This window comes from Dasypus novemcinctus, chromosome 7 (assembly GCF_030445035.2).
Source record: "Dasypus novemcinctus isolate mDasNov1 chromosome 7, mDasNov1.1.hap2, whole genome shotgun sequence".
In the NCBI taxonomy this organism is placed as follows: Eukaryota; Metazoa; Chordata; class Mammalia; order Cingulata; family Dasypodidae; genus Dasypus; species Dasypus novemcinctus.
In genome coordinates, this window is record NC_080679.1 from 83481744 (window position 1) to 83498655 (window position 16912).

Genomic DNA, 16912 nt, shown 5'->3' on the forward strand with positions numbered 1-16912 from the left:
CTCCACATTTTAGGAGACATCAAAGGGCTAGAACTAGTAGCAAAATGAATATACCTTATATTATTTTCTTAATACATAGACCAAGACATAAACTACAGTACATTTTTCAAAATAACAATGTATCCATGAACAATATTTCCTTAAGCTCTTTGGTATATAAAACAAAAGGGGCAGAGTAACTGTATATAGTGTTTTATCAGAAAAAAGTATCTCTTTAATCTATTAATTTCTTTATACTACATATAAATAGAAATGTGTAACTCTTAATTGATACTAGCCTGCCAGTTACCAAATATAAAGTGTCTCCTATATGTATATGAGAGCAAAACCTCTTCAAGTTTATACTGAAAATGGTTTAGGTAGTCCTTGACAGGGAGCCTGGATAATTAAAGCACTGCCATGTCTATCCTTGTACCCATGTAGGTAGGATGAAGCATTTGAGCTTTGAAGCAAGGAACCATGGCTAAATGTATATTTTACCAATTATGTGGGCTCAGACAATGTGTTTAACTCTTTAAGGCTCTATTTTCTTATACAAATTGGAAAAGGAGTACTAATACTTTTCCTAGAGGATAGAGTGTAATTTTATAGCCAGTAAATCTTTTTATGTTGAATAGGAAAATGTGGAAAACTTCTATTATTCTTAAGGAAGGGAAAGGTACTGTTTGCAATTCCCTGTAGGGACCTGGCACTGAAAGCTAACATCTAAAGTAGGTCCAGGGCCTCACCGATAGGATTTAAGCAAATTGAGCAGACTCACAGAGCTAGAATCTGGAAGATGGGTTTATAGGAAACGAAAAGGGAGTAGAGGGTGGTGAGCTGATGCCCATTGTGGGCAAATCTATGATAAGGTGAAGGGTGTGGTTGGGCAGAGGATGGGCGTGAGAGTGTTGCAGTGATGCTATTGGGTTCGGCAGTGCTGGTCTGGGAGGGGAGTAGGATGGGGGGTCCGGTGGGACTATCCACAGAACTGAGGGAAAGGTTACAGGAAGGAACAGGTGACTCTAGGGATTTGCAGGTCTGTGGTTAAAACTACAATGTTGGGAATGGTCTTTTGGCAAATATGGTAGGGGAGAGTTACTGATGTAGGGCATCAGGGGTCAGGAGATATACAGGATTGGGCACACCTGGGGCATGCCTCTTTTGAACATGTAGGTGTTCATCTTGTCATAGTGTGTTATCTCAGTGGGTGGAGACCCACACAATAAACAAGAAAATATTAAACCCCCATCCTAGGGACTCTTGACTCTTGCTATGTTCTCAATTAGAGGAACAAGAATCTCTTGAGAACATAGGCAGTACCTAATAAAAGAAAACAGACTAATATGTCAAGCCTCAATATTATTGCAAGTAAATCTAGTTCTTCAAAATCTGAAACTTTGTGGTTACCATAGGTTCTGAGGGAATGAGGAGAGAAGAATAGAATAGATGGAACATAGGGCATTTTTAAGGCATTAGAATTGTTCTGGGGAAGTGGACTTGGCCCAGTGGTTAGGGCATCTGCCTACCACATGGGAGTTCCACGGTTCAAACCCCAGGCCTCCTTGACCCGTGTGAAGCTGGCCCATGTGCAGTGCTGATGTGCGCAAGGAGTGCCATGCCACGCAGGAGTGTCCCCTGCGTAGGGGAGCCCCATGCACAAGGAGTGTGCCCAATAAGGAGAGCTGCCCAGCGTGAAAGAAAGTGCTGCCTGCTCAAGAATGGCCCTGTACACACAGAGAGCTGACACAACAAGATGACACAACAATAAGAAACACAGATTCCTGGTGCCGCTGATAAGGATAGAAGTGGTAACAGAAGAAAACACAGTGAATGGAACAGAGAGCAGACAACTGGGGGGCGGGGAGGGGAGAGAAATAAATAAAATAAATAAATCTTAAAAAAAAAAAAGAATTCTTCTGCATGAACTTGCAATAATGATATTGCCATTTTAAATTTCATCAAAACCTATGAAAGCATATGGTCCAAAATGTAAATCATAATGTAAACTATTGACCATGGTTAGTAGTATTGCTTCAATATTTGTACATCAATTGTAACAAATGTACCATCCACATATAAAATGTTATTAATAGGGAAGAGTGGAAAAGTGCGAAAGCATGGGATATATGGGAATCCCCAATATTCTCTATGTGACTTTTCTATAACCTAAAGTTTCTTTGAAGGTAAAATGGAGAAAATAAGACACTGGGGGAATATACAGAAGAAACTGTCATTGTACATATAAGACAACAGATCTTACAGTGATGAAAGATACAATGTCTAAAAATTTTTAATTTTTGAATTAAAATTTTTTTGTATTTTATTTGTTATTCTGAAAATTATAATTTCATTTTGTTAATTTTATTTGGTTATTTTGTTGGTTTTGTTCATGGAAAGGTTTTGGATCACAGAAGGGTCACAATTGTGGCAGGGGAGGATCACTGGTGCAGGAGTCAGGGATGGAGGGATAGGTGGGGAGGAGTGCACCTCGGGCATGCCTCTAAGATACATGAATATGCTCAAGTGCTCAAGGGGCATTTTTGTGGGTGGAGATCCACACAATAAATGAAAGAATATTGAATTTCCATCCTGGGTAGTCCTACATTCTGTAATAGAATGGTAAGAATTTCCCGAATACAAGGGCAGTGTGTAGTGAAGGAAGACAGACCATTACACCAGGTTCTTAATATTGATGTTTGTACTTAAGAACCTTTTCTTGTGAAATTGAAACTTAGCCTAGTATTATATATTGCCTAAGAGTTACCTCCTGAAAGCCTCCTTATTGCTCACATGCGGTCCCTGTCTAAGCCAATCTCAGCATATAAATGTACTACCATCCTCCCTGCATGGGACATGACTCCTGGGGATAAGCCTCCCTGATGCCAAGGGATTGTTACCAAGTGCCAACTAGCAATGCATCCAGAAAAAGACCTGGACCAAAGGGGGGAAATATTAAATACAAATGAGTTTTTATGTCTAAGACATTTCCAAGTGAGTTGGAAGGTCATTGCAGAGGTTCTGCTTATGCATATCTCAGCAGGATCTCATTGACTGCCACAGTAAACAGTGCTTCACACAGTGGGGCTTGTGAGTGCTCTAAAGACATCCAGACACTGTAAGCAGGGAAGACAAGTTCAGGAATTCAGTACCCTGTCAGTGGGCCTTACTCTGGAATTTATGCTTTCCAGTCTAACAGTTAGACTCATTTATAGTTTCCCTACATACGGCTCTTCTGCCCCTTTAATTTGAACCTATAATTAGCACTATACTTGTTAAATATATGTCTCAGAGACTTAAATCTTTGGTCCATTCATGTGCCAGTTGAACCCTGAATCTCAGCAGATCTGTAACACCTACTCACCAGTTCATTGGACTCACCTAGGACATTTAAGAAGAGATGATGATGGACGATACCCATCCCAAGGAATAGAGAGTGTCTTCAACTACAAGCAAGGTAGTTCCATCCATTTGACCCATGGGACCTAAGCCCCTCTCAATTAGAAACAGAGTGGGCATCACCATCCCCAAATCCTCAAGATTGGGGAATGAACAATGAACTAAAGTAGACCTATTATTATTCTATTATAGACTTATCAATATTCTGTTATAGCATATTCTGTTTTTATCATTGATATGAAGGCAGTGGCCACTGGTGGTTCTCAGGGGAGAGAGAGGGAGGAATAGTTGTAATATGGGGGTATTTTCAGGAAAATTGGAGTTGTCCTGCATGGCAACTCCATGATACAGGCTATTATATATTTTTTCATAACCTACAAAACTGCGGGATAGAGTGCAAACTATAATATAAACTATAGTCCATGGTTGGTGGCAGTGCTTTGGTATGTGTTCATCAGTTATGACAAATGTACCACATTAGTGAAGGATGTTGTTGATGTGGGAGAATATGGGAGGGAGAGGTGGTGAAGAGATGGGAATCCCTTATAGTTTTAATGTAATATTTATATAATCTAAAGCTTATTTAACAATAAAAAAATAAAAAATAGAAATAGAGGGAAAAATTAAGTAGGTTCAGAGAAATTTTGACCTATGATATATATATATAAAAGGTAGAGGTAGAAAATAGTTTTATTTTAGAGGTTTTCTACATAAAAATGCAGAGTTCAAAACAGTATAGGATAGGTCTTTTTCTATACCAGTGCATATTTCTGAGCCAAGCAGAAATACTGTGCAAATGTCAAATATATGTTGTCCAACTCTTGAGCTTTTAAATTTATTATTAACTATGGCAGTTTGATATTATATATGAATTCCAAAAAGAGATATTAATTTTGTTTTAAACTGGTCTGTTTCTCTGGGTATGATAACCCTTTGACTGTATTAGATTCAGCTGAGAAGTCTAATTAAATTATGTTAAGATTAGGGCTTTGATTCAACCACTTCATTAGAGTGCACTCAGCACTGAGTCCCAGCCCCCTGGGTGGGCTGATAAAATAGACTTTCATATAGAAGTAGACACACAAAGAAGTAGACATAGAGAAGATACACAGAGGATCCTGCAGCCCTGGGAAGAGAGATGAGCCTGATAGTTTACAACAGACCTTGTGAAGAGACAAGAGCAGCTGGTCCCAGAAAGAAAGCCCCAGAAGAAGAGAGACTAGCCCCATGCCAGCCTGAGGCTGAGATCGGGAGAAGCTGGGACCATGGAGCCTCAAGAGGAAAGAGGAAGTATGAACCTTCACAGACATTGCCCGCTATCTTGCTTGAACATGTGGCAACAGACTTTGGGTGAGGAAGTACCTCTTATGGTACCTTGAGTTTGGATTCTTTAGGGCCTTTTAACTGTAAGCTTCTACCCCAAATAAATAACCTTTAGAAAAGCCAACAGATTTCTGGCACTTTGCATCAGCACCTCTTTGAATGAATAGTACATTAACAAGCTTCTATTTCAACCACCTGAAAGTAGTGAAAGCAGAAGAAATGGAAATTATAAGCTGTTTCCCCTCTTTCCTACATACCTTTATAGTTCTTCGCATAGAAAACCATGGTGTTTTTTATTTGGACATTGGTACCAAATAAATTTGGGGTGAACTAAGAAGACACTTTCTTAATCAATTAGTAGGTTTGACTGAAAAAAGTTTTTGAAATGCATATGGAGGTCTTGGCAATGACCCCAGTCCATTATACCTGGGAGATTAGAAATTGGTTTTCTTCTGTTGGATGGACAATTCAAAGAGCCCTGGGCTGGTAATCAGGAGACTGGGTTGGAAGTCTTAGCTCTGTCATTGATACAAAGTGCAACCTTTAAAAAACAGTAAACAACTCTGAGCCTCAGTGATCTAACCTGAAATATGACAAGGTTGAAACCAACCATATTTTGTTTTGGTCACTTACATTTCCAAACTCTGATGCTATGTAAACATTTTGTTTTCAAAGTCAATCCAGAAGATATAATGAATTATATAGAGTTGTTCATGGGATTTCTTAAGTAATATGAGAGATTAACTTTTGCAAAACTTGCAGCAGCTGCTACTAGAATCATACCTAGCACTGCCAACTAGCTATTATAGCCACCATTTATTAAATACCTACTAAGTGCTAGATATGATGCCAGGTACTTATATTACATCTTTTTATTTTTGATGTATAAATTGTGATTACAATTTTACTGATGGAGAAAACAGTTGTAGTAACTTGGCCCAAGGCCATGTAAATCTTAGAGGTGGAATTCGAATTCAGGTTTTCAGTACCAAACCCTATGTTTTTCATTTTCTTACCTTCTGTGAATGATAGACAGCTCAGTGTTAGTTGTGTGATTTGGAGTATTCCAGGTCTTTGGTGGCCTAATCAAGTCTCATGACTTTAAGCCCCCTTCACACACTGGCATCTCCCAAAATTATATCACCAACCCCAAACCTTTCCTGAACACCAGACATGTATTTGCACCTAAGATCTCAACAACTCCACTGGATATCTAATTGGCAATTCAAACACAGCATATTTAAAATCAAGCTCTTGATTTTACCCACCGAATTGTTCCACCCCAAGTCTTCTCAAGCTCAGTAAACAGCAACTCCATTCTTCTTTCTTGATTGGACTAAACACTTGGAGTAATGCTTAGTACTCTCATACCCTCATACCCCACACCCAATTCCTCGGCAAACCCTGTCAATTCCTCTGTGAAACACATTTGAATTTGATGATATTTTACCGCCCTTATTGTGTCCACCATAATCCAAGTTGCCACCATTCTGGCCTTCATGATCACAGTTGACCCTCAATCCATCTCCTTGTTCTACCCTTTCCCCTCACAGGCAATCTGTTCTCCATGCATCAGCCAAAGCAATCCTTTTAAACTAAGAGTCAGGCTATATGACTTTTCTGTTGAAAATCCTCCAATCATCTCCCCCATCTCATTCAGAGTAAATTCTATGTCCTTACCATAACTTACAGCTTCGACCCCTGACCTCCATTCTCCCTGAACTTATCTCTGCCTGGTCCACTCTATACCAGGCATCCTTGTCTCTTTACTGATTCTTGAACATACCAAGCACACTTTCTATACTTTCCTTCAGGCCTGCTGCTCCCACTGCACTTAAGTTTTTCCCCAGACGTTCATGCCTCACTCCCTCTCTTCCTTTAGATCTTTGCTCAAAAGTCACCTTAACAGAGAGGGCTTCCCTGACCATACTCTCCAAAACAGTACCTTGCCACTCTTTCCTTTTATACTGCTTTATTTTTCTTAATTGCATATATTACTCGCTGACTTATGATTTACTTGTTTATTATCTTTATCCTCACAAACCACATACACATATGAATGTAACTACACAAAAGCAGGGACTTTGTTTTGTTCAATGGTGCATCCCAATGCCAAGAAGAATATCTATCACTTAGTAGGCACTTAGTAAATATTTGCAAATGAATAAGTAAAGGATGTAAAACAAAGAAGGGAAGTATGCATATTAAGTTAAAAAAATAAAAACTAACATGAAACTCATTTAAAACTCTGGTAGATTTTAGGAATATGGATTATTTTTAACTTGTTTTCTATCTAGAAAATGTAACCATATTTTACTTAAATACCAAAACAAGATACCAAGCACGTGAAAAATATTTTCAGTTTTCAAAATATACCCTGACAAAAATATAGCAAGCATAAATATAATTTCTCTTTCTGCCAAATTAAGAAACAAAGCTATTTTGATATGCAACAGCTTCTAATGAAGATAACAACTCTCTTTGAAATGTCAGGCATTTGGTTGGGAATAAAAGTATCAGTTCTGGTTTAAAATACTAACTTCCTCATTGTGGATGGCCATTTCCTGGTTTATAAACTAACGATAGTAAATATATAATCACCTCCAAATTGTGCCAAAACCATGACCATTTCTAAACATTTTTTAACTTGTAGTAAATGGAACAACATTTGAAGTCAGAACACCAGAATTTGAATCCAGGGTGTGTATTATGAGGAATAAAGGGCAAAATCATTGAGAAAGACATTTGCAAGCTGTACCATATTACATATATATAAACTTATGAGGATCTCTGATCAATTGACCACTATCACCAAGATACTGCAGGATTTATCCATCTTAGACTATTAGCCCACCTGCCTTTTCTTTTCTTATACCTCAACTCCAAAATGAGGCATCCAAGATACAATATTCTAATTCATACAATTAGAGATAAACAAAAAAAATCTACTTTTCTACAGTGGAAGAAATTTATGACTATAAACCATACGTAAGTCTCTAGGAGAGTCAACAATTCAGCTTGGCATACCTGAACAAATCTGGATGGTTTCTCATTTCAACTTTGTTCACTGAGGGCCGACCCATAATAGATTTTTCTGACCCATACAAATCTTATCTCTGTCACTTGTTTTTTGTTGATTCTCCAACCTCTCATTTATTAGTCATTTATTTATTCAATGTGTATTTTCCCTGTCCCTACTATAAATAGATTATTGGGCTAACTCCTGATTTTTCCATGTAATTTCATAAATAAATTACATTTACCTAAGGGTATATAATTACTTAAAATATAATGAATAATTTGTGAAAGGATTTACCCATTACTCAGATTATAAATACTCATACAAACAATAATAGATCATAATTTATAATTCAGGAGACCCATATTTAAATCCCAACTTTATTGCTCAAAGATTTTTTTTCTCTGTGTACAACTGAATTCTCTAACTTAAAAATTAGACATAAGAAAACACTATTGCCTAAGTTAATTTATAAGAAATTATGAAATCTTAATACATAAAACATGAATATCAAAGAAAATATGTTGATGTCTATGCAAAACTGGGAGTGATAGTGGAAATCAACTCGATGTTGAAAGGGGACTAAATTCTAGAGTGCGATATTTCTAAAAGATCATTTGTCACATACCAGGTAAGCCTGGGACATGGTTTGCACCCCTTCTTCTCAGAACTGTGAAGAGTTCCCTGGACCACATTCATCCCATTTTCTGAATTTCCTACTTTATCCAATTCCTTACCTGATCTAATTCAAATATTTTGTTAGCTTGTTAGAGGTGGTGAGCTTCTTTACTATAAATCTTAGAGTCAGGTCCTGAGCTGACAATGTCATGGAATCCTAGGCAATAACCCTTTCTACAGAAGAAAGAATATCAAATGTTGCCTCATCTGACACTTTGCTTAAATTTCAGTTCTCTCTTACATCTGTGTCCTGATGATATCAGTCCTCATACCAAGACTTGCCTGTTCTTCCTATAAATGTCCCAGTCTGGCACATCCCCAGACTTCCAAACCTTTGCATCCTTGACTTTTACAGGCCTGGCTCTTGGACAGACCATTATCCCTAGTCTAGAATAAAACCTTTCATTCCCAACTACTCTAGCTTCCAAGAATAAATCAATTCCCTTCTTCCACTAAAGTGTCATAAATCCAATTTATAGTAAGTAGATATTTAAAATAAGGAGAATGAAAAATAAAATGAGGAAAATATGGGTAGACAGACATAAAGCCTTTGTGGAGCAATAATTATGCAGAAACCGTGATTTGAATAAAATGTCGGTACACTGGCAAAAGAGAAAGAGAGGGAAAGAGAGGAAAGAAGGAAGGAAGAAAGAGAGAGTGGAAAGAGTGAGGGAAAGAGGGAGAAAGGAAGAAACAAGAAAGCAAATCAATGGGAATGCTATTGGAAAAGAACTTAAAGAAATATTTGAAAGTTCAGTTTTTATAGAGTCATAGTTGTAAACATTTTCTAACACTGCTTTCAAATGCCGAAATGAAAAGCAAAAAGTAGTAAAATTAAGATAAAACTACATAAAAGTATACAATTCAAATTATGCTCATATCTTCCAAATGGAAAAAAACAGCAAAGAACATTTGTTCATGGAATTTAGTCCATTATATAACATAAAATTTAAAGGCTTGTAAAAGGATGTAGCATCTACATCTAAGAAAGAGGAAGAAATAAAGGGAAAGGAAGAAATAAAGGGAGAAGAAGTGAGTAAAGTAAAAGAAATACAAGATTAGAGAACCTGGTTCACTTACCCGTGACCCTATTACAGAAAGAAAAGGCAGGACCCCATAAATCTGCCAGCCACATATATTTTGAAAAATACTCTATTGGAAAATTCAGTCAAAGCAGCAAAATCACAGTAAGTGACTCTTTGCAAAAAGGATATGAATGTACCAAAATCTTAATAGCTATTTTTCTAATAGGGTTGAAGGGCGTTAAAATGTACAGGGCAGGGGTGGCACTGAATCGAGAGATTGCTTTCCCTTTATTCAATACTATAAATGTCTGAAAAAGAAAACAAAATAAAAAAAACAGAATTTAGGATATATATAAAAGACATTGTAAGAGACTGTTATGTAAAAACCATTGCCCCATAAAATAATTATGGTTATATACTAATTAGTAACATATGACACGATGATTGGTGCTGTTTCTTTCTGGGTGCTACAAACTCTCCAAAGTTTGATGAGTGATATGAGGATTTAAAGAGGAAAATAAAGAAAATGTATAGTTCATGCCAAAGGAATTCTTAGCATTTTTACCAAGTTTTAATATCACTGTTTGTGATATTACGTGATCCACATAAAACACAAGGACAAGACTTTTATTACTTCTGCAGTTAAATTTTTTTTCATGAAAACTCTTTTGGCACTTGCAAGATACCTGCTATTATTTCTTCGGTGGAGAGTCACAGAAAGAACAAAGTCTAGTATGAAAGTATAAACAGCTAAAGATCAAGGTACCTTTTATAGAATTAGAGAGCATAAAGAGGTATTTAGATTTTGTTCACGGAGATACTAACTCAGGTTTTCAAAAATGGTTCCTGGTTTTCACTTTTTGCTTCCCTGCCTTGTGAGCGAATCAGGTCAATGTTTGCTGTTTTTAAGAACATGATTGGTATTCGAAAAGGCAAAATAGCTTTCCTCACTTCCTCAATCCCCCACTGCCAGATGCCTTCTAGCGTCTCTGAGTGTCACAGAGATAGAGGTTTAGATAGGTGCTTCCAAAATACTTCTAGAATAATGGGCTCATTACATAGTCAGTGATCTTAGGCGGAGGGGTGGGGACCAACACTCTTTCCCAGATACCCTGGGATTAGCACTAAGGCACTTAGTAAGTAGGGGAAGTAAAAGTAACTTGACTAAGAACTCACTTTCTTATTGATATAATAGGGATCCAGGTCTTCCAGGGGCTCTGACACCATCTCTGGAGGAATGTCTCCGTAGATGAATGGAAGGGATTTTCCTGCTTCCAAGTCACTATTTGGCTTTGGGCCATTTTCATCATCCTCATCCTTGCGCTCTTGTTTGGGTCTCTTAGCTTTCTCTTCTGCAATGCGTTGTTCAATAGCAGCAAGAGATTCCCTGGTGAAGAAGCGGAAGCTGTCAGGTCCTGGTGGTACCAGCACTGACTGTGCCATCTTTTCATCCTGCTCCTTTAATCACTGTTTAGCTCCTTGCATAAGAAAGTGCTAGAGAAATGGGGGAAAAAAGCAATGGCCATTAGGATATAAGGTGACTGTGGCAGTTACATGAGACTGAAATAAAAGATATAAACCAATATATCTATAATATTTCTAAAAGGAAGCTGTACTTGGCACTCAGAGAATTCTCATACACTCATTCATTTGTTTGCATGGAACTCTGTCTTACACATTTGGTAGGTGTCTATTAGGTGATCTAATCTCCCACAACCAAAATGTTTTAAGTGATTATGTCTCTTGGGGTAAAATATTTAATTCAGAGCTAAGAAATGGAGGATACTAGTTTGAGCTTGCTGTTTCACTTGTGTAGATATTTTGGCAGCCATCTTTTTCATCATCCTTTCTGAAAAAACATCTGACATCTAAAATAAGAGATGAAAAATCACACAAAATTTTAGAACATGGGCCGTGCGGGGATCCTGCACATATCTCTCCATTTTTCCCTCATTCCCTTTGGCCCACTTTACCATCTTTTAAGTGCTTATTCAAAATCAATGTACCTGGTAAAGAGTTCTGGGAATTTTGAAATCCTTGGTTACAGAAACATAGGTAGATACTGCTTGAAAGCCAAGGGGGTGGGAGAAGGAGCAAGGGATGTCTGATTGTTTATGGAATTGCTCGGAAGCTGCACAGGAAGGGACCCAGCTCCTGCCAAACCGGGCAGGAAGTCACTCACATCAGAGGTCTGTAGACCCCCTGGCTTAGCAAGCTGCTGCTAACTAGTGCAATTGTTTCGCAAATTAACAGAATTGCAGCACCTTAGGAAATATTGTAGGGATAGCCCATTTCCTCAAATATGTCCATTTCACAAAAATTGAGCATAGCAGTCCAAGAGTATCCATTTCAGAATTTGGACTTGGAAAAAAAAAAGTTTAAGGTAGTTTATCTTTTAAGCAAGCTCTTATTATATGGGTCTTTGCTATAACACAAATTGAGTTTCACTGGTACTCTACTCATATTTTATTATATTAAAGCATATAACTAAGGACAACAGTCTACCAAATGTTATCCCTGAAGCTACAGCAAGAGTTTCTATTCTATTTAAAATAATACAACCAAAAGTCTTGACTCCTGCATGCCATGTATACAAATCATGTGCCTATTATTTTCTTCTTAAAAAAAAACAACAATCTATTTCAACCCCTGCATCACAAGAATGAGTTTCTATTTAAATATATGAAATGCATTTTCTACAAGCAAAAGTCATTAATATCCAGTTCATCTCTGCAGCATATGCCAAATAAAACATAGGGAAATCTAAAAAAGCATAAGCTACTGTACCATTTCTATAACATTTTCTTTTGAAGTAGCCAGGACCTTTTAGACATCAGCAGGGCTGCAGTGAGTTTATATTAGCAGACTGTCCTCTCAGTATCACAGTGTCTTCCTAACATCCCTCATTTTCCTCACCCATCCCTAGAGCCCTCTCATGCCTAGCTACAGGCAAAGGCATGAAGATGGTCCCTGTACTCTCGGGGGAGGAAACTGCCATGCCTGGATGCTCTAATAGAAGACACAAGCTAAAACATGCAGCTAGCAGCTTCAAAATGAAAGTGGTCCCTCTGAATATTCCCCAAGGATTCTACAGTAAAGGTAGAGGAGCATCACAGAGAATAAGCATAATAAGAATAGTAAAACATTACCCCTGCAGAATCTTTTACACCCAGAGTTTGGGATTGATAAGCTGGCACCAAGAAGACTGCAGCTAAAATTCCATCATGCTTTTTTTCTTTCTTTTTCTTTTTTTTTTTTTAATTCTCCTTCAAAGACCACACCTAACTTCCTGTAAAAGGATTCTGGTAACTGAAGTAAGAACCGGCATTTCCTGTGTGGGGACTACAAAGTGGCATTGTTTTAACTACCACTAGAGGGCAGGGGAAAAGTGAAGAGAGACACCTGCACAGTGCACACTAAGCAGCCCAAAGCTTTCTGTAATGGAGCTCAGATCTACAGGCTTTTCATAGAACAGAAACGAGACTTTGCTTATTTCAATGATTACTTTTGCAAACGGATAATGCTTCTGTTCATGCTTTTGATTTGCTATGCCAGAAAGGCATTCAATCAATATAAGAAATTCAAATTAAAAGGAGACAGTAAATAGTGAAGGGTTAAAAATAAAAACTCAAATGTAAATGCAATTACATTAATGAAAGTCTTACAAAAGTAGGATTTAACATCAGCCTCAACCAAGAGTATCTGAAATCCAATAAAGTTCTTTACTAATTCAACAAAGAGATGGACTTTTTGTCATACCAAGTTATCTTTCCCTAGGAATAAAAAATTAACCCAATGCTATAGCAATCTTATTTTTGTCTCTGATTTAAGTGTCTTAAAAGAAACCAGAAAAGAAGAACTGAAAAGCCAGTGAGATCCTAAATCCCAGTCTTTCAGCTGAAAATAGAGTTACCACTTGAGGCTCACCATGTGCTAGGCACTGGGCTAAATTCTCTGCATGAACTATATTATTTCATCTTCCCAACAACTCTATCAGATAAATGCTCTCATGACCCCTGTTTGAAAACTGAAGAAATGATGTATGTGGGGGTTAAGAAAAGTGGCCTGAGATTGTACAGGCAGGATTCAAACTCAAAGTCTGCTTCACACCAATAACCTGTGAGCATTATTCAGACAGTCATAAAAAGAAACAATGTATGACAGGGGAGAATTATTTATGTGGAGTGTCAAGGTAGGGGCTTACATGGGAAGAGGTCATCTGGCCATATATATAAGGCATATAAATGTGTTCAAGTGTTCATGGGGTATTGTCACGGTGAGTGGAGATTCACACAATAACCGAAAGAATATCCAATTCCCACCCTGGGAGCTCTGCCACATTCTCTAATGGAACAGCAAGAATCCCCTGAGCACAGGACCAATGACTAGTGACGGAGGATTTTTTTTTGAAAAGAAAAGAAGCACCTGCTCATGTAAATAAAGCCTAAAGGAAGGAATAAATAAAAATCAGTCAGTAGCACCAATAATAATCTTAAACAGTTCTAATTATAAATCAATATATTCTGCATATTTTCTAGCGTATTTTCATTAGAAAATGTATTTGTTGGAAAACAACAAAGGGAAGGTATAGCCAGAAAGAGTTTTTAGTGCCTCTAGCAGTTCTCTTTTAGTTTATAAAAGACTAAAGACTGGGTCAAACTGATTTAAGCAAAGAAAAAAAGAAGGGGGGGATTTACTGTTTCATGTAACTGAACACTTTATCTAGCTTTAGGCTTGGGATGATTCCAGAGCTCAACTGATATTACCAGCACCTAGTTACACTGTATCCTTTGGCGCTGATGTCCACGGTTATAGCTTTTCTAGGAACTCTTGCCTTGTTGTAGTAAGATGCTGTAGCAGCTCCAGCCTCCCAGTTTCCCAGACTTAAGTCCAGTGGGAACAAAGACCCAGAAAAAAAATCTCTATACATCTTATTGCTCTAGTTGAGTCACAGGCTCATGCTTGGAATAATCACTTTGTCCAGGGAAATGTTGTGGTTGGATTGGCCTCCACTAAGCTACATGCCTGGCCCTTGGAACTAGATGGCAACCTCGCTTGACGCTATGAACAGATGGATTAGTGACGGTGGTGGGACAGAGGCTATTCTTCAAAAGTAATGCAGGAATACTACAGGAAAAAAGGGGAATTGCTGCTGGACAGCAAACACAAACAAGGTTCATTAACGCTGGCAATGTAAAATGGTGCAGTCTCTGTGGAAGACAGTTTGACAGTTCCTCAGAAAGTTAAGTATAGAATTATCATATGACCCAGGAATCCCACTATTAGGTATATATGCCCAAAAGAATTCAAAGCAGGAACTCAAACAGATGATCATAGCAATATTATTCACAACTGCCAATAGATAGAAACAACCCAAGAGTCCATCAACTGATGAATGGATAAACAAAATGTGGTATATACATATAATTGAATATTTTTCAACTGTAACAAATAATTAAGTTCTGATACATGCAACAACGTGGATGAACCTTGAGAACGTCATGTTGAGGGAAATAAGCCAGACAAAAAAGAACAAATACTGTATGGTTTCACTGATATAAAATAATCAGAATAAGTAAGCTCATAGAGTCAGAATCTAGAACATAGGTTGACAAGGAATGGAGTGGGGATAAGGAATACAGAGTAAAGGCTTAAAATATGCAGAGTTCTTATTTAGAAGGATGGAAATGTTTTGCTAATGGATGGTGGTGATGGTTGTGCAACATTGTGAACATAATTTACAACACAGAAGTATATATTTGAATGTGGATAAATGGGGAAATGTTAGGTTATAAATATGATAACAGAATAAATTTTCTTTTAAATCCATGAAAATGCACTACATAGTGAACCTTAAGGTAAAAAATGGTCTATAGATAATAGTACAATTTTTAAAATACACTCTTACCAATTGTAGCAAATGTACTACACCAATACAAGGTGTTAATAATAAGGGAGTATATAGGAATCCTGTATTTTATGCATGATTGCTCTATACAGCCACAATTTCTCTAATTTAAAAAAATTTAAAAATTTAAAAACAACAACAAAAATAAACCAGTGGTGCCTTCTAATCCCATAACAGTCAACTATGCAGTTACTTTATATTTGGAGAGTAACATTATCAGCACCAGGATATATATGTTTTCCATGTATACCATCTCAGAGACGATGGAAGATATTCAGCAGATTCCTTCCCCCAAATAAACTGTCATTCAATGGGAAGTAGTAGAGTCAGAATTTGAACCTATATTGTCTTGCTAGAGTCCAGGTTCCTAATCATCCCGCAGTGCTTCTCAAAATTTTTTGCCAGAGTTATTTACCATCAGGCGTACACCAAAATATGTGCTATTTCTTTCATATCAGTTTTAGGGTCACCCCTTTCCCGTGGATCCAAATCAATGAGCATGGTGGAATGCTAACAACATTGTCTTAGAATATTTAAAAGGGTGAACACAAAATATTTTACTGAAACATTTAAGATTTGCAATGAGAAACACCTGAATATTTTTTCAGTCTCAAAGAGTTTGTGTACTATAGATCTGAAATAAGAATTACAGTTCTTTTTCCTAATTTCCCAACATGTGATTTTCAGAAATCATGCACACAGTTTTTAAAATTTGAGAGTTTTAGGTTTACCAAAATACCATGCATAAAATACAGGGTTTTCATATGCTATGCTATGTTTAATACCTTGAATTAGTGTGGTTCATTTGTTACAAATATTGAAAGAGCATTTTTATAGTTGTACTACTAACTATAGTCGATGGTTTATATTTGGGTGCACTGTGTTGTACAGTCCTATGTTGTTTTAAAATATTTTATTCTAGTAACGTAGATATGATCTAAAATTTCTCCTTTTAACCATTTTCAAATATATAATTTAGTGCCCTTAATTATGTTCACAATGTTGTGCTACAATAACTGCCATCCATTACAAAAACTTTTTCATCCCGCCAAATGGAAATTCTGCACAATTTAAACATTAACTCCCCATTCTCTAGCTCCATCCCAGCCTCTGGTAATCTATACTATAGATTCTGACTCTATGAATTTTGTATCAGTGATATCATACAATATTAGTCCTTTTGAGTCTGGCTTATTTCACTCAACATGACTCTTCAAGGTTCATCCATGTTGTTGCCTGTATCAGAACTTCATTCCATGTCACAGCTGGATAATTTTACATTGAAAAAATATGACACTTTTTTTATCCATTCATCAATTGATTGAGATTTTTGGCAATTGTGAAAAATGTCGGTATGAACATTGGTGTGCAAATATCTGTTTGAGTTGTTGCTTTTATTCTTTGGGAATATACTTAGAAGTGTGATTGCCAGGTTATATGGTTAATTCTATATTTAACTTTCTGTGGAACTGCCATACTGTCTTCCACAGTGACTGTACCATTTTACATTCCCACCAGCAATGAATGAGTTTTTCCTCTTTTTCCACATCTTCTCCAACACATGTGGCTTTCTGGTTTTTT

The 16912-nt window shown here is 37.1% G+C and overlaps 1 protein-coding gene across 12 annotated transcripts in view; it reads right to left on the bottom strand.

Annotated features, from left to right (window-relative positions):
- The window catches only part of SCN2A (sodium voltage-gated channel alpha subunit 2), a 181593-nt gene that overhangs the window by 83756 nt on the left and 80925 nt on the right, over positions 1-16912 (bottom strand). For 8 of the 12 annotated variants that reach the window (XM_004464382.4, XM_058300720.1, XM_058300726.1 and 5 more), the window contains 2 exons: positions 10600-10917; positions 9613-9731 (listed from right to left, as the gene is read on the bottom strand). In XM_004464382.4, the coding sequence (XP_004464439.1) occupies positions 9613-9731; positions 10600-10866 (386 nt within the window). In that variant the 5' untranslated portion in view covers positions 10867-10917. Of the gene's footprint in view, positions 1-9612; positions 9732-10599; positions 10918-12572; positions 12707-16912 lie in introns of those variants that run through there. The other 4 variants (XM_071216339.1, XM_071216340.1, XM_004464381.4 and 1 more) reach the window with 3 other exon arrangements.